The sequence below is a fragment of the Ambystoma mexicanum genome, chromosome 1q (genome assembly GCF_040938575.1).
Source record: "Ambystoma mexicanum isolate Mex_15411 chromosome 1q, UKY_AmexF1_1, whole genome shotgun sequence".
Classification (NCBI taxonomy): domain Eukaryota; kingdom Metazoa; phylum Chordata; class Amphibia; order Caudata; family Ambystomatidae; genus Ambystoma; species Ambystoma mexicanum.
Window position 1 is genome coordinate 1,390,299,863 of NC_090922.1, and position 27,873 is coordinate 1,390,327,735.

At 51.4% G+C, this 27,873-nt stretch overlaps 1 protein-coding gene across 1 annotated transcript in view; it reads right to left on the reverse strand.

Annotated features, from left to right (window-relative positions):
• Positions 1-27,873, reverse strand: part of LOC138547986 (cytochrome P450 4B1-like) — a 196,804-nt gene that overhangs the window by 121,498 nt on the left and 47,433 nt on the right. The window contains exon 4 of the mRNA XM_069642248.1: positions 27,570-27,697. Within this exon, the coding sequence (XP_069498349.1) occupies positions 27,570-27,697 (128 nt within the window). The remainder of the gene's footprint in view (positions 1-27,569; positions 27,698-27,873) is intronic.

Sequence of the window (27,873 nt, forward strand, 5' to 3'; positions counted from 1 at the left end):
CTTTCCCCTCTCCCTTTAGGCACTCCCTTGTACACCCCTCCTGAAGAAACCTTCTGCCGATCCTTCCAGTCCAGAAAACAACAGCTTGACCTCTACCACTCCTTTCATGGACAAACTCTTGAAAAAGCTGGCCATCTCCCAGCTTACTCTCCACACTGAATCTGTTGGTTGTCTCCATGACAATCAGTCTGGCTTCAGTGCGAGGAATGGAAAAGGGTCTTTTGAACACCCGTGAAGATCTGCTCACTAATCTCGACTCTAGCCTTCTTTCTGTTCTCATTCTCCTTAATCTTTCTTCCGCTTTTGAAATGGTTAATCATGCCATCCTTATCAATCGTCTCTGTGAGAACCTGGGCATCCCGGATCAGGCCCTAGAATGGTTGGCCTCCTTCCTCCTCGACCATTCCTCTCACGTCAACCTGGGGTCCTATCTCTACACCACCTCTCTCACCACATGTGGTGTTCCCCAGGACTCCAACCTCTTGCTTCGGCTTTTCAAAGTCTACATGGCCCCTTTGGCCCACTTCATCTCTACCTTCTCCTCCAACTCCCAGTATTTTGCGGATGACAATTAGCTCTCCTTCAGACACCACTCTGCCTCCTCTCCTCTCTCGCTCATGCCTGATTGTCTATCTGTGATTCAGGAATGGTGCGCCTTCAATGATCTCTGCCTCAATGCCAGTAAGATCAAGAGCCTCCTCACTGGGACCTCTGCTCCTGCTTTCACTCTGGCCGCCCTTCTTGGGCCCTCTCCCTCCGCCTTCCAGTGTGGCAAAAAAACCCTTGGGGTCATCTTCGACTCCACTCTCTCCTTCTCTCCTAGAAGTCCCACTACCATCTGCACCTCCTCAGAGGTATTCTTCCTTTTCCCACTTTCCCCAAGAAGCTCAACGTCTCCAGTGCTCTGGTTCTATCTAGGCTGGACTACTGCAACAGCCTCTTTCGAACGGATTGTGTCCTCCTACGTATTTCTCATCTTAGATATCTTGTCTCCCAGCTTTGCAGCTTTGTAATATTTTTTCACCAGAGGCCGCTGTGTTTGAGGCCGCAGAGTCGTAGTCCCTCGAGGGCCGCTGTTGAGCGTCGACATCATCCGCTGTATAAAGGGCTGAAGCCACGCCTGTTACTTCAGTTCCGTTTTTCCAAGCAACTGCTTTGTGTCACGAAACGGCGCATCAGGTTTTTTCTCGACGATGTCGTCATCTACTCCCACCACACCTAAGACGGGTTTAAAAAAAATTCAGAAGTGTGGTAGGAAAATGTCAATAACCCACCCCCATCGGAATTGTCTCAGCCGAGACCATCGGGTTGACGAGTGCAGGTCCTGTCAGACCATGTCCTATAAGGCTCTTAGGGAACGGAGAGGTAAGCTGGCGGTGGGGCAGGAATCTTACAAGTCTTCTAAAGACAAAAAGATTCGGGAGAATTGAGTCAAAAATCTCGACATGGGTCGAGGAGGTCGAGATCGAAGAGTCGCTCGAGGAAATCCTCCTTGTCTTCGTCTAAGAAGTCAAAAAAGCCACGTCACAGGTCTTCTTCCTCCGCTTCCTCCTCTGAGTGGAGAGTGACTTATCCATCCAAGCACGATTCCCCTGAAAAATGGGAGGCCTTTAGTGCTTCGATGCTTAAAAATTCAAGAAAGCGTCCAAGACCACCTCGAAGATGCCGCGTGGAGATCATGCCCCTGCCCACTCTAAAAGTGATAGAAGGAGATCAAAGACAAAACACGCGAGAGCCGAAAAAGAGTTGAGAGTGTCATCAGGGGAAAGTTCTCCAACACCTCGTACTAAGGCAAAACCTCTGGTGCATAAATCGACACCCTTGACTGTATCAAAGCCTTCTTCAACAGTATCGAAGCCTTCCTCGAAAACTTCGAAGCCAGCGTCCCCTTTATCAACGCCTTCAACGCCTTTATCGAGGCATTCTTTAATCCTGATACTTAAGTTGACACCATTGTCCATGTCTAAGTCGATACCACCCCTTTACCTGAAAAAGTTTTCCATCCTCAATCCAGACAGGAATTTTTCAGATCCATGTCATCCATCTTTGAAGAACAATCCTCTGAAGAGGAAGTTACTTCAGCTGGAGTTAGGTTTGGAGCCAGAGAGGTCCCTGAAGAGCTAGTGGACCCGAATACCAAGATAACAGATCTCTATGACTGTCTCCAAAATGCCAGTGGCTTAGACACTTCCCCTGAAGTGGAATTTGAGAGACCAGATCCTACAGATCATGCAGATCTTAGTTATAGAAGTCTCATGGGAAGGGTCATTGATTTCATGGGTTGGAAGGCAGCTTCCCCAAATTTCGACCAGGATGATATGATGGACATCCTGAGTGAGGGGCCTCCAAAAGATCCTGTCCTCTTTTTCCATAAGGCACTACAAAAAAGGGTGATGGTAAATTGGAATACTCCTTATTCGGTTTCAGCAGCAAACAACAAATTTGTAGCAAGATACAGACCATTTTTATCAGATCCGGAATACCTATCCAAACATCCCTCCCCTGAAAGTTTAATGGTACAAGCTGCAACCTCCACTAGGCAATCAGCTTACCTCCCAATACCACCAGACAGGGATGATAAAAAAGTTGATGCTTGGGCATGGAAGGTTTTTTCTTTGGGCAGCATGGCCCTTAAATTGACTAATGTAATTTGCACTTTAGCAAGATTTACATACACCTTGTGGGACTGTATGGCATCAGCAGCTGAGGGTGAGGAACGGGATGGTTTCCTGGCGATAGTGAAAGATGGGAAAGAGGCTATAGAGGAATGCCTTCAGTCAGGACTGGACACTGCTGATAGTGTAAGAAGGTCCATGGCATCTAGCACGGTCCTACCCAGATTTGCATGGCTGAGGAATCTGCAGTCTAAATTACTCAATATGCCCTTTGATGGCTTGAGGCTATTTGGCAGCAAGACGGATGAGAGCTTGGAAAAGCTGCAGACCTCGAAAGTGGCAGCAAAATCACTCAGCGCCGCTATAAAACAGCTTCAACAACACTCTTACGCAGGCTCATCTTTCTGGCGGAGTGGCCTCTTTCATTTCTACTCCTCTTTTGGTAGAGGGAAGGGGCAGGCCAGTCAAAGAGGCCAACAGAGAAAACCCTTTTGTGTTGGAAAAGGGAGAGGTGCTAGTTCAGCGCCAGCAGCGGCTACTACCTCCTCAGCCACTGTTGCAGCCGCTGCAAAGCCACTTTGAGGTCTTCGTCCACAAGACCCCGGTGGGAGGCAGAATCACTCGGTATCTGAACGAATGGCGGGGCATTACGTCAGATGCCTGGGCGCTAGAGATAGTGACACGTGGTTACTGCCTTCCTTTTCATCAAAGACCTCAAAATCATCCACCGGGAGCCAACTCTGTAAAAATTCCAGACCCGCACCTTGTGCAGGAGATTTCAACCCTGCTGGAGAAAGGTGCAATAGAACATGTACCTGTAGTGGAAAGGAACAAGGGTTGGTACTCCCCTTATTTTCTCATCCCCAAAAAGGACGGAGGATTGAGACTCATCTTGGACTTAAGAAATCTGAACAAATTCCTCAGGAAGGGCAATTTCAAGATGGTGACCCTTTCTCAGATCCTTCAGGCTTTTCAGATTCAGGACTGGCTGGTTTCATTGGACCTTCAGGATGCTTACTTTCATGTTCCAATCCATCTCAAACACAGAAAGTACCTGAGGTTCGCAGTTGGTGGTTCTCATTATTAGTTTCGGGTTCTACCATTTGGGCTGACCTATGCCCGAGGGTTTTCACCAAGTTGATGGCGGTAGTGGCAGCAAGTATCAGGCGAAGGGGGAGTCCCATGTACCCTTATCTGGACGATTGGCTAATCAGGGCAAGTTCACCTGAATGAGTCCAGGAACATCTGGCCATGTCCTGCCACTTCTTACACAGACTGGGCTTCTCTCTCAGTTACAAGAAGTCACAAATGATTCCATGCCAAAAACCCCAATTCATCGGAGCAGTCCTGGATACTTCCTCAGGGAAAACCTCACCCTTTGGGGAACCCCTCAAGTGGACCTGTTCGCGACCGGTGCCAACCGGAAGTGCGAACTGTACTGCTCAAGGGAATTTCCCCCAAGAGGAGCTCTAGGGGACGTGTTTGTGGTGGACTGGGAATTTCCACTCCGATACGCGTTTCCGCCAGTCCCCGTGATTCCTCATGTAATCAGGAGGTTCAGAAAGTTCAGGAAAACCATGATCCTAATTGCCCCGGATTGGGCCAGGAGGACGTGGTACCCGTACCTTCTGGACATGTCCATCTGCCCTCCAATACGTCTTCGACAAAGAGAGGATCTTCTCTCGCAAGAGGAAGGTTGGGTTCTCCATCCAGAGGTCAAGACACTCAGGGGCCGATTCATGGAACAAACGTGCGCCGAAAATCTACGCGCAAGCAGGCGCAAGGAGGCGCAAGCAGGCGCAAGCGGAAAAAAAGAGGCGCACGCGCACGCGTGCGATACATGGAAGTCCCTGCGCGTGTCTTCCTCGGGATGTGCGCCAAACCCGTGCATGGCGCACACGTCACTGCAACATCCCGAAAGACGTGCGCGACGCGCACAGTGAAAGCGCACAACCTCTGCGCCTACACTAGAAAGTGGGCGGAACACAGGGCGTAACGCGCGGAATGGGGAACAACTTGCGAAAACAAGGGCGTAACTGGGGATGTACTGCAGGGAAGCAGAGGGAACGCCCACACGCACCCGAACCACACGTATTCATGGAACCGAATAGGGCAAAGCCACGCACAGTGAAAGACACGCACAAACCGATACACGTCCGCCACACGAAGGCAGGCGGTAGCGTCCCTGCGCATTACAAAAGTGGCAACATACAGCAATTGTGCGAGCGGGGCACGTGTATTTTGGGGTTGCGCGGGAAGTTACACACGCGATCGGGCCTGGGGGAGCGGGATACGTGTATTTCAGGGGTTCGCGTGAACTTCCTCACGCGATCGGGCCTGGGGGAGCGGGCTACGTGTATTTCAGGGGTTCGCGTGAACTTTCTCACGCGATCGGGCCTGGGGGAGCGGGCTACGTGTATTTCAGGGGTTCGCGTGAACTTTCTCACGCGATCGGGCCTGGGGGAGCGGGCTACGTGTATTTCAGGGGTTCGCGTGAACTTTCTCACGCGATCGGGCCTGGGGGAGCGGGCTACGTGTATTTCAGGGGTTCGCGTGAACTTTCTCACGCGATCGGGCCTGGGGGAGCGGGCTACGTGTATTTCAGGGGTGCGCGTGAACTTCTTCACGCGATCGGGCCTGGGGGAGCGGGCTACGTGTATTTCAGGGGTTCGCGTGAACTTTCTCACGCGATCGGGCCTGGGGGAGCGGGCTACGTGTATTTCAGGGGTTCGCGTGAACTTTCTCACGCGATCGGGCCTGGGGGAGCGGGCTACGTGTATTTCAGGGGTTCGCGTGAACTACTCACGCGATCGGGCCTGGGGGAGCGGGCTACGTGTATTTCAGGGGTTCGCGTGAACTTTCTCACGCGATCGGGCCTGGGGGAGCGGGCTACGTGTATTTCAGTGGTTCGCGTGAACTTTCTCACGCGATCGGGCCTGGGGGAGCGGGCTACGTGTATTTCAGGGGTTCGCGTGAACTTTCTCACGCGATCGGGCCTGGGGGAGCGGGCTACGTGTATTTCAGGGGTGCGCGTGAAGTTCCTCACGCGATCGGGCCTGGGAGAGCGGGCTACGCTTATTTCTGGGGAGCGCGGGAAGTGACACACGCGATTGAGCGGGGTACGTGTATCTCGGGGGTGCGCGGGAAGTTACACACACAATTCCATCAGGGTACGTGTATTACAGGTGAGCGCATATCAACAGGGTACGTGTATTACAGGGGTGCGCGGGGAGCAGCACACTTGAATTGCACGTGTGGGTCCTCCCAGGTGTACCCTCTACACCCTCCACGGCCCCTGCAGGTGGCTCACACCACAGGGGCCTACCCAGCACATGTCATGCAGGCACCCCACCCACCATGCCCATGCCCACCAGCCAACCCACATGTCAACTTGCACTACTCCCCCCCACTGCATGTGACCCTGCACCCCCAGCCACCAGGGGCAGCCTCCACCAGGTCCTCACAATCCCCAACACACATGCACGTCAGCGTGTAATACGAGGAAAGGGCCATGCGCGTAAGCGCGCATACGAGGAAAGCCCATGCGCGTAAGCGCGCATGGAAACTGCACGTCCGCGTGTAATACGAGGAAAGAGCCTATGCGCGTAAGTGACGTGACGCGCGCGTGCGTTTCCCTCAGCACGGGTTAAAGGTGAGCGGGCCCAGCAGTTCGCTGTACGTGCCTTCCGTGGAGACCGACGTGTGTTGCTGCTTCCAGTTGTTTCGCGCGCCATCTACTTCACAGCTCTCAAGGACGTATCTCTTCTTTTGGCGGGGGTATTGGCTACGCGTGTTTTTCTGCATCGCGCTAGTCAGACGGTGAGTCGCAAACGCTCCTTTTTCCACTGCGGGTGCCCCTGTGTATTGCACCCATTTTCGATGTCATCGTAGCCTGCGTGTCCCACGCGTACGCGTTATTCGTGTTACTGGGTGCCACCGCGTACTGCGGGAGGTCAAATCCACGCACGTAGGCTGCAGGGTTGCGTGCACGGTTTTACTGCAGTTTTGGGGTGCCTGAGCGTTGCGTGACCCGTCACCACATCACCGGGGTCACATACAGCCTTGCAGGTGCAGGGGGGCTGTTAACATCTTGCTTCCCACCCCCTTCACCCCAATTGCCCAGGACAATTGTGGTGTACACCTCCCATTGGCACCACTCCATCTGTGCCAGCACTATTACATCTGTGCCATGGTTGGGAGGCCACCAAAGGTGAGGGGCGCCTCAGCTGGGCGTACTCCTCGTGGCGGGCGTGGTCGGGGACGTGGCCGTGGTGACCAGGGAGTAGGGGGACTCCAGGGTGTCCAGGGCAGCCACAGAGGGGGAAGAGGCAGGGGTGCGCCACTTGAGCACAATGTTGTGCCATGTGTCGGTGCAGCCATGCCACCACCCCCTGTGGTTCCGGGGGATGCAGCTCCTGCATCTGGCACTGGCACCCGTATGACCCAGCAGTCCGTTCCATCGACTGCCACGGGCCCAAGGGTAGCGGTAGCTGCAGGTGCAGCTGTGGACACTGCCACCCAGGCTCAGGGTCTGCCAGCGCAGGCTGCGTTGGCACTTGAAGAGCCCTTGGTAGATCTCCAACAGGCCAGGGGGGAAACCATAGGGGCACGCCGGGCTGCTCAGACCAAGACACGTGTCCCTGGGGCAGTCATGTCATCTGCTGCCCCGAACAGCCGGGTGTTGGCAAGTGCAGGGGCAGATGCACCCAACAGCACCCCGGTTGTGAGTCTGCCAACCAGGACCGTTGCGGTCAATGACCCTGCCACAGCTGATGTTGCTGCGCAGGGTCCATTAGTGGGCACCCAGCTGCCACTGACACAAGTCAGGCCTTTGGTCATCCCTCCACCTGCCACTCCCTCGGCTCAATCCACCGAACCCACTGGCCATACTGGTCAGGGCGGCATTAGCCAGCCAGGGTCTGCGCCACAGTCCAAGAGGAGGAAGGTTGCACCTGCAGCACAGGCTGGGACCCCACACACAGCCACGACCTCCTGCACGTCGAGGAAGAAGCCTTTCTGTAAGCAGGAACTGGACTTCCTCGTGGACTACGTGCGGGGACACAGCCGTGACATGCTAGTGGGTGCCAATAGTCATACTACGGCTGCCCAACGTGACACCCACTGGAAGCATGTTGCGGAACATGTCAGTTCATTCGGCCATGAGGTGCGCACAGCGCAGGAGTGCAAAAAGCGCTGGAATGACATCAAGCGCAGCACTAAGGCTAAGCGTGCCTCAAATTACAACTTGACTCTGGTGACTGGCGGTGGGCCTGCACCAGAGGAGGAAGAACTCACTCCGCATGAGGCTCTCGTTGCGGAGTTCATACCACCAGAATTGGTCGAAGGTGTGGGAGAGATGCTGGACTTTGATGCCCAGTTCAGTGAGTGTTAAAGCGTAGTTGTTGAGGACGTGTGTGTTTGACTTGTGGGATGTGTTGTGCATGATTGCTGCTACATGTGACGTGTACATGGTTCTGAGGTGTGAGTAATGCAATGCTACCGTCATGCATGTCTCCTCTGCCTGCATGCGGGACTCCATGTGGGCATGCTCCCTTGCCCCTCCTCCGCCACTCTGCACCCCAGTTCCACCTTTGCACTGGTCTGCTACATTCTTGCCAATGTGTAGTTTCTTGTTCATGTGTCCTGTGTAGATGCTAACTTCCAGCTTAGAAACTGCCAGACATAAGCCGTGTGGTACAGCCTTAGTACTCGATGCAGGGTATCCCACTTGTACTGTGCATGGGTCAGATGTCCCGCAGGGACATGAGTGCCCATTCATGCTCCATGTGCATTGCACGCATGCCCCTATGTGTCCTTGACTGGATGAGCACTGTAATATGAGTCCTTGGTTACATACATTGCCTGCCATATTATCGGCCTCCCCATGTCAACTGTGGCTCAGTCCTGCGTTGCACACATGTTTAGGCAATGACAATCTGTGTGGCTCACAGGCCTCAGCCTGTTCAATGGCCAATGACTCTGTCCAACTCTTGTCGTGTCTTCTTCACACGTGGCTGGCCTCCGGATCTTCCATCATGTGTCCTGCCCACTGTCCCAGCATCATTAGCAGTGTTGTAATTTGATTCACATTAAGCTGTTGATGCCAGTCAACACTGCTTGTCAATACACAGGTGTATGGGCAGCCTTTTGATACCATGCTAGGCATCCCTGCTTTGGTACTGGGGTGGAGGGGTGCTTGGCTGCTAGACATGGTACACATTGAATACACAATGCACGTGATGTCTGAATTTGACATTGCACTGCCTTCACATTTCCTGGCACACACCATGGAGTGCTTGTACATGTAGGTAGTGAGTGGCGTACACATTTTCAGCACTGCATAGACCCACTCCATGCAAACTGCCACCTTTCAACAGGTCTGATCACAGTGGCTATTCTAAGTAGACCCAGCATGCATGCCAGGTCATATGTTGTGTGTCACATGTCTGCCGGATGCCTTTGCTGTCGGTGTGTGTGTGTGTTGTGTGCTTCTGACATGTGTAGTTACCTTTTCCTCTCTATTTTTCAGGTGATGACGCAATGGATGCAGAGGATGGTGTTGTCACGCCAGACACAGGGTTGGTAAGACCACATCAACCCGGCACTAGTGGGGGTCGTGGGGTGGTAGGCCACGAAAACCCCCAAGTGCTGCAGTCCATCCTGTCTCTGGCTGCCTATGAGTCCAGCCTTGATGACGACTCTGACGTCCATGTTGAGTTGGATGACCATCAAGTCCATGTGTCAGGGGTGAGTGATTCTGATGTGGACACTCCTCTGTCTGCGACACCTGCACTGAGGGATCAGACAGTCTTGGTTCCTCCGCCCGTGGTGGATCGGGACGCAGGGTCACCCTCCACACCAGTCACTGATGTGCCTGGGACATCACGTCGACGGGGGCATGTAGTCGTGCAGCCGCAGGCGGTGCCAACACAGCGAGGACCTCCGGTCCTTGGGTCCCGCAGGGGTCAAGCCCGGCAACGCGGTCGCCGCGCGCAACCGCTGTATACTGAGTGGGAGCAAGACATGACTGCCAATTCCGAACGGCAGGGGGCAGCAATGGAGAACATCGCTGACAGCATGGAGCGTGTGGCCCGATCTGTGCTCCCCCCTGCTAGGCAGGTGCTTCTCCAGCAGCAGGCAGCACGGTCCACGGCCCGCTCGCTCAGGCTGGGCATGGCGGCCTCAGACAGGGCACGCCAGGCTGAAATGTTGTCTCTGCGTCAAGCAATTGCTGCTCACGCAGAGGCGCACATGGATGCCCTGAGGGAGGAGTATGCCTCCCTCAGATCCACTCTGGGTGTCCTTATGATGTCCCAGAGGCAGCAGGCAGAGGAGAGGTTTGCACAGCTTGAGCGCACCATCTCGGCTGAGCTACAGGCTTGCCGGGAGGTGCAGCGGTTGTCCAGCCAGGCCTTGCAGGAGGAACTCCGTGTTACACGTGCTACCTTGCAAGAGGAAGCACGTGTATCACGTGAGGTTCTGCATGCAGACCTATGTTACATCGCCACACAGAACCAGGCTCACCTGTCCGGCAGACTTGCTGCCGACGAGGGGCAAGCTGCGGCTAGGCGTGGCCAGGCTACTGTGCCACGTCCTCCTTTCCAGGATGAGCCAGACTCGGACGACCATCTATCTCCCACATAGGTCGTGCTGTGCAGGTGTTGAGCCCATGGAGGTATTTTTTTTTGGCTCGGCATCATCGCATGTGGATGTTGAGCAGCACCCTGTACCTCCCCCCTCCTGGGTGCCTCCCCTCCCCCCCGGGTCGTATGTGGCCATTTTAGATTTTTCGTTTAGTTTAGTTAGTTAAGTTTCTGTTTGATAGTTAGTTTAAATAGGTAATGTAGGTTTTCCATAGTTAGTGTAATTAGTTAATAGTTGAGTTAGTTTAAAATTTGTAGTCTATTGTGCTTTCATGTGACAGTGCGGTGCCTTGTGGTTTTTGAAGGCATCCACTGTCTGTTCCAGCTGGGCCCTTCATGGTTGTCTTGTGTATGTGTTTGCTGCTTGGGTTCCTTGACTCACATATGCCACTCCTGCCTCCCTTATCCATGGGCTCGCAAGGATGGTTCGGTGTTACAGAATTTTACACAAGGGCTTTGGACTGTCATATCTGTGGCATGTCTGGTGCTTTGTGACTTGTGTTGACACCCCTAGTGGGGATGATTTAGGTGTAATTGTCCACTGTTCAGCTTTTGCTAGACGGGGTGTGTCATGATTAATGTGGACATTGATTGCTATGCATTGTGTATCATGTCTCATTTCTTTCCTGTACACGTGCCTGTTGCAATTCATGCTGTAGATAGTGTTCCACACTTTGGAAGTCAAAGACGGACTGATGGTGTGATTTGTGATGTGACTCTCTGACATGGTCAAGTAATGAGATGCCTGATGAGACACACACAGATTACTTTGAAGCATTAATCATGTGTTACATGCCCTTTCTGCAGGGGGATGAGCCTCCAGAGCACCTTTGCCAGCAGACATGTCCCATTGGACGACGGAATTCTGGACCCGTTTGTTGGTGCCCACATGCACATGTGTGCAGGAGCAGAGGCATAGTGATTGCAGACCCACATCCTAGTACTGCTGACATGTTCCAAGGAACTCCAGGCAAGGTGAGCATCACAGGGGGGCCACGACACAGCAAAGCTTGCACCAGGCGAGTTGCACATGCAGGCTTAGTCACAGCACTGAGGGTGAGCTTAGACGAATATTGGTGTTGAAGCACACAATGCAGCTCAGATGTGTTTGTGGACTGATGGCTGCTGATAGTAGGGTTGTCTGGGACACATGCAGGGGCAGTGGCACATACCCTCCGGTACACCAAGGTCCATTGAGCCACTTGTATCAACCATGTAGCCTTCCGAGACATGGAAAGGGGCAGCTCACAGGGACATGCAGCAAGGGACATACTCGGGTGCAGTGCATGTCTTTTCCACGTGCTTCATGATAAATGCACTGCCAACTTTGTTTCGGTCATGGTGGTACACAACTTGCTCTGTAGTCATGGCTTGCAATATGGGTCTGTCTGCTTACCCAGGGAACATTGCATGTTGTGTGAATTGTGACACATTGGTGTTCCATTTTCCACGCACCCAGCAGCGGCTGCCTTACTGCATTGACTGTGTATGACCCGTCACAGGGGTGATGTTATATATGGGTACGAAGCATCAACCACAGATTGTCTGTTTGTAGAGTAGTCTGTTGCTATGGGGCATGTTTGGTGTTGTGTTTTTGTGCAATTGGCACGTACAGGTTGTTGACTGTGTCTCTCTTTGCAGCATTGCAGTGCTCCTGTAACCGGACCTGAGAGTGCGCAGGCAGGAGGCCAGCACTCAAAACCAGAGCTAAGTGTCTTGTTGTTTTTCTTACAAACTGCTCTGCATAGGCTTGCTGGGGAGTGTACTGATGCATGGATGTATGTGTGGTTCTATTTGGTATGTTATTTTCTCCCTAATCACCCGTGATCCTATGCAATTTTGAAACCTGTACCCTCTACCCGGTGTTCCTGCTTCCCGTGCCTATCCAAGCAACGTTCCCTGACCCTCTTTCCCCACTGGGGTTGCGGATGCCTGTGTAAGCCCCGAACTTGCAGGCGCCAAAACCCTAGAGGGGGTGGTGGGTTCGTACCACTCCTGAGCCTGGACTACAGAAGGCCATGACAATGATGTCCAAGTCTGTTTGGATTGTGTATGTGTTCATGCAGGTTGTACATTTTCGTGCATTCCCTAGTTTCATGTGTCATTCCACCTCCCCTCTCCTGCCGCTCATTCCAGTCATCCAGTGTGTCAACACCTGTCCCGACTGCATATCCCTGAACCTCCTTCCCCACCAGGGTCTCAGGGGCCTGTGTGAGTTTGACCTTGCAGGCACCCGGGACATGGTGGGGGTGGTTGTTTCGTGGCACTCCCGCGCCTGTACAGGGGACCTGTGACAGTACACATCCATTCATGGTGCATCATCCGATGTCATGTACCACACATGTCTCACATCCTGTCGTGACATTGTTTTGCTGTGCTACCTTGGTTGTTGCATCATTGTTGTAGTACTTGGACTTTGTGAGGTACTGCTACGTCAAGTCATCTACTGGAGGGTGTTTGGGTTCGTTTTTATGCCTTGGATTTTGTGTTTCGGAAATGAGTGTGTATTCAGGGGGTTCAGGCATCTTTTTACACACAAGGTGGGAGATGATGACGAAGGGTAAAGGTGATCCTGTGGCCAGGTGGAATTGAGGTTTGGGGGCTCCAAACAACTTGTTCAGTGGGTCATGGTCATTTGTGAGGGAGGGGGGGTTGTTGTTGATTGTTGCCTTGCCCTGCAGTGTGATGGGAACTCTGACATAGTAATGGTGGTATCCCATGTACATGTTGTGTTCTGCTGATCAATGCCTGTTCATGTGTTGTGTTTTCCTTTCAGGTGCGAGGGGATAGTTGAGGTTTGACATGCTGGGGTGTACACATGGTGGATGTTCACATGTGATGTGTAGGGAACACTGATGGTCACTTGAGTGCACATGCATATGTGGAGTGCATGTCCTTGCAGAACCACACACTTGCACTCTGATGCACTACATGTACTCCCACCCTTGCATATACACATGCACACTGTTTGCCTTCTGGTGCCCACTGTGTCCCGGCAGCACATGTTCTGTGACCGATCATGGATCCAGTACATGCCTGATTTGATGTTTGACGTGGTCTGTCACTTAGATTTGATGCTCAGGGTGTGCATCACACACAATGGCTGTTCACTGTGCTGTGCGCTGAGCAGTGTGATGCAGGAGTAGGACACTGCACACATGAGCTGCAGTGTTGATTTTGCAATGCATGATGTGCATGTAGACAGGCATTCATTGTGATATTACGTCTACGACTGTTGTAATGCATTTTGAAATGACTTATTTTGGGTGGGAGGTTGTTGGTCTGTCATTTCATCTGATTCCGGGTCAGGCAGCAGTGTCCGATGCCACTGTGCATTTAGGACATGGCAATGTGTACCTTATCGTTACTGCATTGGTGTATGGGTATTGCGTGCCATGACATGTTGATGTTTGGGAGGGTTTGTGTGACATGACAGTGATGGCCATGGCCTGGTGTGCAGGTGTGTGTGATGCACACCTTGCATGTCCGTGTCATCCGCTTCTCAGAGCAACTAGCTGGGGGTAGATTTCTCTCCGCAGCAGGGCCCTCCCCCTGGAACAGACTTCCGGCCTGGCTTGAACTTGAGGGGAATCATCTCCAGTTCTGGATGCACCTCATGTCCTTCCTCTTTGCTTCTGCTTACTCTCTGCCTCTCCCTTGTAGAATTCTCCACTGGAACTGCACAGGAGCTGCAACTGGGCCACTCTCACCGACCTTGGTCCCTGGCCCAGCCACTCTCCACTTGCACTGCCTCCCTGGCAACCCCTGCACTGCAGTACTGTCTCTCTATCCCTACAGCCCTCCCTTCCCAGCACTTGACTGCACTCACCTTTGTAGTTGCCACCAGGTGACCTATGTATTATTTTTTCGGGCTACTTCCCCTGTACTGGACTCCCCCCCACCCTTCCCCTTGCACTTTTCCCATTCCCCCTACCCCTGCACTTGCACGATCCCAATGACACCTGGCCTAGTAGTACCGTTCTCTGTGTTCCCTTGTTCCCCCCTCCCTGCCTCATTGCGCCTTGGAATACTTGTGTATGGCCCATATCATGTCATATGTCATATGTGTGCCTTTTGGTCACACAGGATAGCTTGTGTTTAAGTAGCTAGGGATGCAGACGATGTGGCACTTCCATGGCAACTATCTCAGGGTGGTAAGGTTGTGACAGTTGACTGTCTCTTTGTCATCATCGATTGTCACCTGGTATGTGCCAGGTCTGTGTGCACTCCGCAGGGGTGGGAGTTTAGGTGAAAAATGTGGCCACAAGCTGGGTCCGGGCTTCCTCGCCACGTGCCCTGTCCCCTCCCATGGGCAGCGCCTGTGGTTGGGGATGTGGGGGCACCACCATGTCCACCGGGACGCCCTGCCGTGTTGCAACATTGTGCAGGACACATGCTGCCACAATGATCCTGCACACTACTGGTGGTGCATAGAGTAGTTGCCCGCCAGAGCGGTCAAGGGAGCGGAAACGTGACTTGAGCACTCCGAATGTGCGCTCCACTATGCCCCTGGTTGCAATATGGGCGGCGTTGTATCTTACCTGGGGTGGTGTGGTGGGGTTCCGGATTGGCGTCATCATGTGGTTGCTCAGAGGGTAGGCACTGTCCCCTGGGGAGATGATAATAGTTGAGATAATTAGGGTATGGATATTTGTCTGTGTGTGACTTGCATGCATGTGCAAGGGCATTTGTACTGACCTAGGAGCCATGTGTCGCCATGCTGCCCAGCTTCCAGGGCCCGGCTCAGGGCGGACATTCTGTACATGAAACTGTCATGGGTGGAGCCAGGGTAGTTTGCATAGACAGAGGTGATGATTCCCTTTGCATCACAGACCACCTGTACATTGATGGAATGCCAGTGCTTGCGGTTTCGGTAGATGTGCTCAATGGCCCTAGGTGGACGTAGGGCCACATGGGTGCAATCTATGGCACCGAGCACTTTGGGGAAGTGTGCCACCCTGAAAAAATCCAGGACAACGGCCTGCCTTTCTGCGGGTGTTCTGGGCATGTATATGTGCCTGCGGACTGAGGGGCGCGCTGTCATGATTGCCAGTACCTGGTGTAGGCAGCGTGACTGCGTGGCCTGTGAGACCCCCCCCACTATGGCAGTGGTCCGCTGAAATGACCCAGTGGCCAGAAAATGCAGGACATTGAGCACCTTCTCCAAGGGGCTCAATGCTTGGGAGCAAAGGGTGGGGGATGTGAGGTCATCTTCCCACTCCCTGACCAGGTCTAGGATGATATGGGGTGGAAACCTATACCTGCCATAGACCTGGTCGTCAGGCATCCCAAAAAGGCTTGTCCGTGTTGCGAAAATGCGTGCCCTGGCTATTCTCCTCCTCCTGCGGTGTCCCACGATCAGTGCAGCGACAAATAGGGCATTCATCGTAGCTGTATATACGCGTTTGTTGTTTGCGCGCACTTTTATGCTGTGCGCGGGGACGCTTCCGCCTGCCTTCGTGTGGCAGACGCGTTGACGCCTGTGCACGTCTTTTGCCGTGCGCGTGTTTCCCGTGTTCGGATACGGTCCGAGTGTCATCGCGTGTGATTGGAGGGGAGTGTGCGTACACGCAAGTGGCCTGGGTACGTGTGTTCCGGGGTGCCGGGAACTTTCACACGCGATTGGTGGAAATCCACGTGTGTTCTGTCATCACGTGCAATGAGGGTAACACCTGCGTGCGTCACGTCACTTACGCGCATAGGCCCTTTCCTCGTATTACACGCGGACGTGCAGTTTCCACTACGCGCATGGCCCTTTCCTCGTATTACACGCTGACGTGCATGTGTGTTGGGGATTGTGAGGACCTGGTGGAGGCTGGCCATGGTGACTGGGGGGGGTGGGGGTGGTGGGAGACATGGGTGGGGGCCTGGTGGAGGCTGCCCCTGGTGACTGGGGGGGTGGGGGTGGTGGGAGACATGGGTGGGGGCCTGGTGGTGGGTGCCCCTGCACTGCTGGGGGGTGGGGGTGGTGGGGGACATGAGTTGGACATGGGTGGGGGCCTGGTGGCAGGTGCCCCACAGTGCTGGGGGGTGGGGGGGGGGTGGGGATCATGAGTTGGACATGGGTGGGGGCCTGGTGGCAGGTGCCCCACAGTGCTGGGGGGTGGGGGGGGGACATGAGTTGGACATGGGTGGGGGCCTGCTGGCAGGTGCCCCACAGTGCTGGGGGGTGGGGGTGGTGGGGGACATGAGTTGGTGTTCATTAGTTCAAGGAGACATGTGCCTTTGCTGGGGGGCATGCCCATGTTGGGTGGGCTGCCTGCGGGACATGACCAGGGATGCAGGGTAGTCCCCTGTGGTGTGGGCTGCCTGCAGGGGCCGTGGAGGGTGTACAGGGAACACCTGGGAGGACCCACACTGTCAAATCACATGTAGGACTCCCCGGCACCCCTGAAATACACGTACCCTGCTGAAATCGTGTGTAAAACTTCCCGCGCACCCCTGAAATACACGCGCCCAGGCTATTCGCGTGTGGAACTTCCCGCGCACCCCTGAAATACATGTACCCTGCTGAAATCGCGTGTGAAACTTCCCGCGAACCCCTGGAATACACGCGCCCAGGCTATTCGCGTGTGGAAATTCCCGCGAACCCCTGAAATACACGGGTCCAGGCTATTCGCGTGTGGAACTTCCCGCGCACCCCTGAAATACACGCGCCCAGGCTATTCGCGTGTGGAACTTCCCGCGCACCCCTGAAATACACGCGCCCAGGCTATTCGCGTGTGGAACTTCCCGCGCACCCCTGAAATACACGCGCCCAGGCTATTCGCGTGTGGAACTTCCCGCGCACCCCTGAAATACAGGTACCCTGCTGAAATCGCGTGTGAAACTTCCCGCGAACCCCTGGAATACACGCGCCCAGGCTATTCGCGTGTGGAAATTCCCGCGAACCCCTGAAATACACGCGCCCAGGCTATTCGCGTGTGGAACTTCCCGCGCACCCCTGAAATACACGCGCCCAGGCTATTCGCGTGTGGAACTTCCCGCGCACCCCTGAAATACACGCGCCCAGGCTATTCGCGTGTGGAACTTCCCGCGCACCCCTGAAATACACGTACCCTGCTGAAATCGCGTGTGAAACTTCCCGCGAACCCCTGGAATACACGCGCCCAGGCTATTCGCGTGTGGAAATTCCCGCGAACCCCTGAAATACACGCGCCCAGGCTATTCGCGTGTGGAACTTCCCGCGCACCCCTGAAATACACGCGCCCAGGCTATTCGCGTGTGGAACTTCCCGCGCACCCCTGAAATACACGCGCCCAGGCTATTCGCGTGTGGAACTTCCCGCGCACCCCTGAAATACACGCGCCCAGGCTATTCGCGTGTGGAACTTCCCGCGCACCCCTGAAATACACGCGCCCAGGCTATTCGCGTGTGGAACTTCCCGCGCACCCCTGAAATACACGTACCCTGCTGAAATCGCGTGTGAAACTTCCCGCGAACCCCTGGAATACACGCGCCCAGGCTATTCGCGTGTGGAAATTCCCGCGAACCCCTGAAATACACGCGCCCAGGCTATTCGCGTGTGGAACTTCCCGCGCACCCCTGAAATACACGCGCCCAGGCTATTCGCGTGTGGAACTTCCCGCGCACCCCTGAAATACACGCGCCCAGGCTATTCGCGTGTGGAACTTCCCGCGCACCCCTGAAATACACGCGCCCAGGCTATTCGCGTGTGGAACTTCCCGCGCACCCCTGAAATACACGTACCCTGCTGAAATCGCGTGTGAAACTTCACGTGAACCCCTGTAATACACGTAGCCCGCTTGCCGTGCTGGTACAGGGTTAGCGCAGCCCTTTGCGCTGGATTGGGGATTTTGATGGCTTTTCCCTGCGCGGAAGGCGTTCTTGGGGGCGTAACTGGCGCTGCTGCAAGGTCGCTGCGCCACTGTGCGCCACGGCTGGTTTTGGTGGCTGGAATCCATGAATACGCTGTGCGCGGAAATGTGTTTCGGCGCACGCGGCTGGCGCAGACTACCGCACGCGCACACTGTGCGCCAGCCGCGTGCGCCACTTGTGCGCCGAATTCTATGAATTGGCCCCTCAGTCTTCACGCATGGATTCTGAGAGGCTGAGCTATAAGTATTGGGACCTCCAGGATGACGTAAAGGATGACGTAATGAAGATCTCCCTTTCGGCCAGGCGGCCAGCAACAAAATCCTTGTATCAGCGTTGTTCTAAGAAGTTCAGTAACTGGTGCAGAGATACGAATGTGGATCCATTTTTATGTAATACTCCTACAGTACTTTCTTTTCTCTTACACTTGGCCAATTCGGAGCTCCAAGTTGGCACTATAAAAGGATATTTAGCAGCATTATCTATCTTTAAGCGTTCCTCTGAAGAGGTGTCCTATTTTCAGGTGCCCATCTGGAATTTGAATTTAGTCTTAAAATTTCTCATGTTTGCTCCTTTCGAACCTTTACATTCTTGCCAATTAAGACTTCTCACTCTAAAAACAATTTTGTTATTGGCTATAACATCAGCCCACAGTGTAAATGAGTTGCAGGTGCTTTCTTGTAAGCCTCCATACACCGTTTTCCATAGGGACAAAGTTATTCTAAAAGTCAAACCATCTTTCTTGCCTAAAATAATCCCTGATTTCCATCTGTCACAGAAAATCACCTTACCTTCTTTTTACCCTCCTCCTCACGCTAGTAAGGAAGAGGAAATTTTGCACAGACTGGACCCAAAAAGTGCTCTCAGTTTCTACATTTCCAGATTGGCAAATATTCTACGATGTGACCAACTATTTGTTTGGTATACTGGACACAAATTGGGCCTTTGAGTGTCTAAACAAACTCTATCAAGATGGATAATTCTAACAATCTCGGAGTGCTATAAATTGGCTGGAAAAGAAACTCCGGATGGGTTAAGGGCTCATTCAACCAGGGGCATGGCAACTTCCACGGCTCTTCACAGGGGTGTCCCGGTGCAGGATGTTTGTGCTGTGGCCACCTAGTCGTCAATGCACATGTTTGTGAAGCATTACTGCTTGGACTCAATTCATATCAAGGAGAACTCTTTGCAAAAGCTGTCCTTCATTCAGTCCATGATTGAATTTTCTGGTACTCCCTCCCCCAAATACTTACTGCTTTGAGAGCATATCTAAGATGAGGAATACGTGGGAACCCCAATCCATTCGAAGTTACTTACCAACTGTAACATTCTTTTGATTGGATGTTCCTCACACGCATTCCTCATCGACCCTCCCAACCTACCCGTCTGTACAGTTTTCAACAATTGCACTCGAACTTCCTTAAGAGCCTGAGGACTTAAAGGTCTGATCAACTGATGCGACTGTGAACACCATAAAAACAGAACTGAGGAAACGAGCGCGGCTCGAGCCCTTTATACAGCGGATGACGTTGACGCTCGATGGTGGCCCACGAGGGACTATGACTCTCCAGCCTCGAACACAGTGCCCTCTGGTGAAAAACAATTTCCGAAGCAGCAAAGCTGGGAGACAAGATATCTAAGATGAGGAATACATGGGGGGAACATCCAATCGAAAGAATGTTACAGTTGGTAAGTAATGTGTTCTTCTCAACTTGTCTTCCTCTTCTCTCTGCCCTCTGCAACTAATCCAGAACAGGACTGCAAGACTTATCCTTGGCCTCAAACCCAGGGATCATATCTCTCCAGCCCTGAAATCCCTCTGTTACCGGTCTCTGCAAGGATCAAGTTCAAGACCCTCTGCATTGTCCACAAAGCTTTCTGGGGCGAGGGCTTGCACTACATCCAACTCTCTCTTCCTAAACATCTTCCTTCTTGAGCCCTTCGCTCAGCTACCTCCAATTCAACTCTCTGATGGTCAGAGGCTTTCCCAGGCAGAGATAGGGAGGTAGATCTATTTCCTCTGCAGAGGCCTCCCTCTGGTATGGCCTCAATTTCCTCTCAAACTTGAACATGTCCACCTCAGGATTCCGGAAGCAGCTCAACACCTTCCTCTCACTTTCTGGCCCCCCTGTCTGCTGCACTGACTGGTCGCCTGGCTAACTTCAGAACCCAATGGTCACCAGACGTCTCCATGACCAGTAAGCACAGTAATGCCTCCGTCCTCCGCACACTTAAGGGTTGTATCGGTAACCCTACAATCCCCTGCCTCCTTGCACTACAAAGAGCCTGCCCCCCTGGCTGCACTTATTTAGAACAATGCTGCCCTGATTGCACTACCCCCTCTCCCTGCCCCTGGCACTTCTCCCCCCCACGGCACTTGCACAACCTGAATGACACAAGGCCTAGTAGGATTGTTTGCTTCATCCTCCCTTTGTCTCCCTACCTTGTCTTGTCGTGCCTAGAAACACTTGTGTACAGACGCGTTATAAATGTCTCATCATATCATAGTATAGTATATCAAGATTCACTGCTGCCCCAGAACAGAAAGAAGTGTGATAGCAGCCACTGAATAAATAATCCCTTCAAAGCAGCCTTATGAATATGGTAAGAAGTCTAGAGTACGCTCCCAGCGAAAGAAGGTCTACAAGAGAACAGAGTGTAGACCCTAATACAGCATCTTATTTTTCACCCCTTCATGTTATTCACTAAGAAGCAGTTTCATCATCCCTGAAATTTGATAGACAGCAGGTAAAATCAGAAGATTAAACTAAAGACATCAGTAATTGCGTTCCGTCATAGATTGGCTATCTTTCCTCGTTTCCAGGAGTGGATATCTTGGAAGTTTTTCATTTAGGGTTTCATGTACTTTGTTGGGTGGGTGAGAGGGCATCAGGAAATATTACAATGGGCAGTGAGTATTGCAACCAGATAAAGTGCATCACTCAGGGTCTTGAGCATGGGCAACTAATGATTGTCTGCCAGTCGGACCAGATTGTTTACAGAGATAGAGGAAAGAGTGAGCTCCCCTGCACTGCAGGGGGCATTACCCAAAATAGCCACCGGTGAAAACACCATGACTCATTCCTGCTTTTTCAGGACAATTTTCCTGATGGTATCTAAAATGTATTCTTCCAGTTAAACAGTAAATGTGCAGGAAGGGAACCCCCACCAATGCCAAAGCGGGAGCACACTGATGGACGTTTTGGTTTCTTCATCTGATGTTATGGACACAGTTATTCAGTTTTCTGTAATCTGAGAGCCAAGCGACAACAATATATCTTTACGTTCTGATAAATGAGATTTGTGAACTGTAATGTTTGCCGATTCATAATTACTGTGATAAATACAATTAGTTACATTTGGAGATAAATGCAACAGCCTATTATGGAAGCCCCAATGTCAGCTGAAGCTACTGCCCATTAATGTCTTTTAAAATAATATCCTGCCTACTGTGAAGTGCCTGCACATAAGATACGTTCTACAATCTCTACTAATGACTACCCATCAAGCCTCCCATCAAGCAGAGAGCCCATATGCATCCATCTGGAACATGCACAAAACCCCCACCTATTTGTATAGGGAAAGTGACTGCTGTGTAGGTGTTTTTGGGAGCTGGAAGCCTCTAAGCACTAGCCTTCCACAAGTAGTAGTGAGTGGGCACCAAGCAATGGCCATCTTCAGCTGGTAGATGACCCCAGCCCATCCCTCCTTGGGGACATCACCAGATCATATACCATGGCAAATGCTTCCAGGTGCAATCCCTGAGCACAAGACAGAAGCAGTAGGTTGATTAAAACAACATTCCCAAATAGGGGCTAACAGAAAGTCTCCGGCCGATTCTCACTTTGGTCTGAGAAAAAATGTGGTCCACAAGGGGAAATTCCCTCCGGCTCCAGAAACAGAAGTTGCTAGGGACAACCCCCATTATCCAAAAAATGATAGGGCACTTCTTTTTGTGGGGCCACCTGATGGCGCACTGGATCCACCTTATGGAAGAGCATCAACCAGGCGTGTCCTTGTTTATTTATTTTTTATTTTTACATTTGTAAAGCGCCACGCAGCCCAGAGACATCGGGGCGCTGTTGCAAGAAAATGACTTAGTTGCAGTGCAAGGAGGGGTAGATCGAGGGTATTACAGCTAGCCTGGGAAAAAGGACGTTTGCCTTTACAGAGGTTATACAGTTGACAGGGCCCAGGTGGGGTTTATAGAAACAGCATAGTTTTTATTGCTTTCCTGAAGCCCAGGTGGGATTCGATGCCTCTGATCTCGGCGGGTAATAGGTTCCAGTTGGTGGCTCCGAGGACTAGGAAGCTAGCGCCACCTGCTCTGGTTCTGATGCTTTTTGGAATTGCTAGGCGGTTGGTATGGCTCGATCTACTTGGTCTGTTCAAGGGGGACCAGAGAATCTCTGAGCAAGGTAGCACGGTGTTGTGTCGTGTCAACATTTGTGGGTGAGTGCCAGTGATTTGAAAAGGATCCGTTCCTTGACTGGAAGCCAGTGGACGGATTTTCTGGTGGCTGAGATGTGGTCTCTTTTCGAGATTCCCGTGGCTGCTCTGAGGACATTGTTCTGCACCGTTTGTAGTTTTTTAATGTTTTTGGCTGAAGTGCCTAGTAGGAGTGCGTTGCAGTAGTCTAGGCGGGAGCCTATGATAGCTCTTGCGATGGTGAGGTAGTTTTCTTGTGAAAGGAAGGGCCTTGCAGCAGTGATACGTTTTGAGTGGTAGGCTGTTGCTGAAGAGATTGCGTTGACCTGTCTGTCCATGGTGAGGTTTGAGTTCAGGTAGACTCCAAGGGTTTTGACTGTTGTGGAGACCGAAATGCGGCAATTGTCGATGATGAATGAGTCATATGGGGCCACATTCTATTGATTGTGGCTGGTGATCCAATGATGAGTAGCGCTGTTTTTTCGCTGTTGAGGCAGAGCCAGTTTTCAGCCATCCAGGTTAGGATGGTGGTGTAAATGGAGATGAGGGTTTTTTGGTCGCTTCGTTGTCTCCGGTGAGAGGGATTAGGACTTGTGTGTCGTCCGCATAGTTGGTGTAAGTGATGCCCATTGCATCGAGGTATTTCAATAATGACCTTGTGAAAAGGTTGTACAGTGTGGGAGATATGCAGGACCCCTGTGGGACACCGCATTTGATTAAATGTGGCTGGGCACAGGCTGTGTCCGAGAAGACTTTCATTTCTCTGCCCCTAACGAAGGACGCTATCCCGGCGGTGGCTTCTGCTGAGAAGTTGCCTGCTGTAGAGAGGTGGTGACAGAGGGTGTCATTATTGACCAGGTCAAATGCCGCCGTGAGGTCGAGTAGAAGTAGGAGAGCTGGTTTGCCTACGTCTCTTAGGTCATCAATTTGGTTCTTAAGGTCTAGTAGTGCTGTTTCTGTGCCATGGTTTGGGCGGAAGCCAGATTGCCGGAGACCAAGTAGGTGATGAGCTTCTAGGTAGTTCTGAACTTGGAGGTATGCAGCTTTATCCAGGATGTTGAGAAGGAAGGGAACTGTTGTGATGGGCCTATAGTTCCCTGGCACCTTGGGGTCTAGTGTAGGTTTTTTCAGTAATGGGCGGACCCAAGCTTTTTTGAGGCAGGATGGCACTTGGTTGGATTTGAACGAGGCGTTGATGAAGGCTGTGAAGAACGGTACCAGCCGAGGGGGCGCTGTCCTTGATGAGCTGGGCTGGACATGAGTCGCCTTTGCAATTGGAGGGTTTGATGGAGTTGAGTATGGTTAGGACTTCCTCTTCTGTCATCTCCTGGAACGAGAAGGCTGGAATTCCGGATGGGGCGGTGTTCTGGTGTAGGTTGGATAGTTGTTGCGATAGGGCTTTTTGGTGACTGATGATTTTTTCTTGCAGAGTATTCAGTTTGTTGAGCATGGCTTCTTGGATGTCGTTACACCATTCTTTGTCTTTATTCAAAGGGTTTGAGGGGGGAGTTGGGGACTCCAATTCTCTGAAGATTGCAAAGATTTCCCTGGATCCTGATTTAGCGTTGGCGATCCTGGTATTGAAGGAGTTGGCTTTGGCAGCAATGATGGCGGATTTGTATTGTTTGGCGATGTCTTTAAAAGCTTGTCTAGTGATGTCATTGGGGTTAGTTTGCCAGGCTGTGAGAGCCAATCGTTTCTGTGAGCGTAGTTTCAGGAGATCCTGAGTGAACCAAGAGTTGTTTTTTTTTGGTGGGTTTAGCTTTCCTGTGTGCCAAGGGAGCAATAGGGTCTATGGCTTTGGTGATAATGGCATTGTAGGTTGCTGCGAGAGTGTCCGGGTTGTTGGAGAAAGGGTGTTTGAGTTCGGGAACCATTGTTGGCGTGCTCAACACGCCGTTGGTCTGTGGGAACAAATATGTTTTCAGAACTTCTGCTTGACATGATTGGATTTCTTCAAGTCATCTAAAGACTTTATTCTGATTCTCTTCGACCTTGTTTCAAATGTTTCTACTTTCTCTACCTTCAGCCTATGTCCTCATGTCTGTTTTTATTCTCTAGTGTTCCTAAAAGTGTGGAAATGTTTTCCTCTGGTTGCTCTGATGGCTTTTATTTTCTTTCTCAATCATTTTCTTCTGTCCCTGATGTTTGCTCATATACTATTTATTTATTGTTTATTTATACATGGCTTATATACACAGGGGATATGCTTCAAAACTAGTAATACTACACTCTAATAAATGAATACATACACTGTGCACGGATATCTTCTACTATACTATAGAGAAAGGAAAGAGGCCATAGGAAATGTGAAGCAAAGAGAGGTATTTTAATGTTGCATTATAGAGATAAACAGCAGCCGGATGAGGGTTCAATGCTTTGACTGATATTGCTGGTAAATCTAATATGGCAGAGTAGAAAACAATGCGTATAAAGGGGTTCAACCCTAAACAGCATCTACATGATACCAGAGTCGACTGATTGCTGCAATCAAATACAACATATTTGATGATATCATCGTTCCCTCAGCCCACACTAATGCCTTCAGAAATAGCCCTTCACTGTGTGTGGCACCACCCAATGCTACTATTTAAGCAATAACGCCAGAGGTGGGGGAGACAGTACTGTCTGGAAGTGCAGGACTTATTGTGGCCCCAGGAACCATTACCAGGTGATAATGCCCCCCACCAGGGGGTCACAGCCATTAGCACCCTGATGCTAATAGATTTCATGCAAAGTTGTGAAACAGCACTGCAGCCATTTGATGTGTTTTAAAACAAATCGAGAAAATGGCTGCCATGGAAAAAGGGAGAAGGGAACTCCTCATGGCCCCTTCTCCCTTTTCATGATGACCATTAGCGTTCCAGTGAAGAGGGGGGCTGGCAGGGTATGTGATGAGCACGGCCCTCTGGAGGGGATGGAAGAAGGTAAGTGGATATGTGGGAGGGGTTTGAGGGTGTGTTGGTGGTTGTGGGCCATGGGGAAATGTCACAACACAGGTGTAGGCAACTGTTCTCTGTAACACTGGGAGGCAGGATGGCAGAGTCAAGCTGACCAAGGGGCTTCAAAGGTGGGCAGCACTATGAGGATATTCCCACCTTCTGAGTTCCCTGATTGGCCTTTTGATATCAATTCCTGTGTGCTGATTGCCCTAAAACATCCATCTAATTGAGGATTTCCTTTGCACAGTGGCTAGAGGCAATCCATTCCGAAGAGCATGCGCCATAACACACCCAAGTGGGTGTATGTGCATAAGCAGAAAAGGCGCCTGCAAAGTTGCACAAGTTCCTTAAAACAGAACACAGAAAATCCATTTTAGTAAGAAACTCGAAACTGGAAAAAAAAACATGATGCAGGACGAGGGCTAGATAGAGGTTGTGGTAAAGACTAAAGCGGAGATGGGTAGGATATGGGAAGAATCCATCCAAATGCAAAGACCTTTACCTTCATTCACAGAATCCCTATTCATTGAATCGCCATTCTTCAGATTCTGGGTCATCAGAATGGTGGTTCAGGCAAAGTGTAATTCTGGAGTGCTCATATATCTATTTCCTGTATCATTGCTGGGGAAGGATTCACGCAGGAGACATTTGCTGGTGACAGTGCAAGATGCATGCCACAGCTCAGGGGTCTGGTGAAGAGGGACGGGTATGGAGAGTAGGGCGCAAGGACCATGGCCAATGAAATGTATGATGGGTAAAATACACTATGAAAAGCAAAGCTATAAAATGCAGTGATGGATGGTGAATGGGAATGCGCAAGATTAAACACCCCATTTAAAAAAGCAAGAAGTGGCAAATTATTTATTTGAGGATCAAGGTGCACGGATTTATAGAATAGTAGAATACATATAGGGCCTCATTACATTGATGGCGGTAGGGATTTACCGGTACCGGTAAAATACCGGTACCGGTAAACCCCTACCGCCTTACTACGAGGTCCCTTTGCGGGTTGGGGGATTTAACGCCTGCTTTTTGCAGGCGTTAAAATCCAACCCGCTAAGGGACCTCGGAGCTAATTACGGCACCGCAAAATTGTGGTGCCGTAATTAGCGCCTTCCCCATTCCCATAGAGCCCTATGGGGCAGAAATGGGAATGGGGAAGGGCAATGGCGGAAGGGGGATTTACCGCCCCTCCAACCTTGGAATGGGGCGGTAAATCCCCTTTCGGCCAAGGCGGTGCCGGTATTTTACCGGCATGAGCCATGGCGCTTATAGCGCCATGGCTCACCGCCTACCGGGTAATGAGGCCCATAGATCGGACCAAATTCAATGTGTATATTCAAGACAATGGGACTCATTACACGGTAGGCGGTAAGGGTTTACCGGTACCGGTATTTTACCGGTAAATCCTTACTGCCTTACTACGAGGTCCCTTTGCGGGTTGGGGAATTTAACGCCTGCTTTTTGCAGGTGTTAATAATCCAACCCGCAAAGGGACCAGGGTGCTAATTACGGTACCGCAATTTGCGGTACCGTAATTAGCACCTTCCCCATTCCCATTATGCCCTATGGGGCAAAAATGGGAATGGGGAAGGGCAATGGAGGAAGGAGGAATTACCGCCTTCCCAACCTTGGAATAGGGCGGTAATTCCCATTTCCTCCAAGGCGGTACCGGTAAATTACCGGCATGAACCAGGGCGCTAATAGCGCCATGGTTTACCGCCTACCGTGTAATGAGGCCCAATCAAACATGTAAATGCACCAAAGTCTGTATGTGTGTGTCTCTCTCTGTTTTACACACGCACACACGCATTGGCACGCACACACGCAAACACGAGAAAGTGCTTTTCCCTGTAAATCTGTGTATGGTTGGTATGTTCTTGTTTACAGCTTCGTGTCCCACCTGGTGGTTAATAAGGGCATTTAAAGGATTTTACAATGAAATGCAATCAGTAGGGCGTAGTAGCACACTTGAATTAACAAGTTGGTGCCTTTACATTCCTTATGTTCTTTCTACATATAAAATGAAGAAATGACCAGAATAGTCAATGATCTGCTTTGCAATGCAGGCATAAAATGCAGATTTTGGAAAAGGCGTGTCATACCAGCATCACATTGGTGCACTCTGACGTCAATTTAACGTAAGGCTTGAGGACATCATAGTGAAATGCTGGAGTCAGTAGCCGGCGATGCTGAAACCATTTCTGCCCGGATAGGATCAAGAGACCTTTCCCTGGTGGAAGCAAGAACAGTGACTATCATCAAGGTCAGCCTATCCTCCTCATCTTGTTGCTTTGCCAGATTACTAAAACGCGGCTTTTTACTTGTACTGTAACTCGATTTGATTGGATTATTTTTCAGCCATTTTTGTACTGGCAGATAGATGTATTCAAAATATGCTATACATAC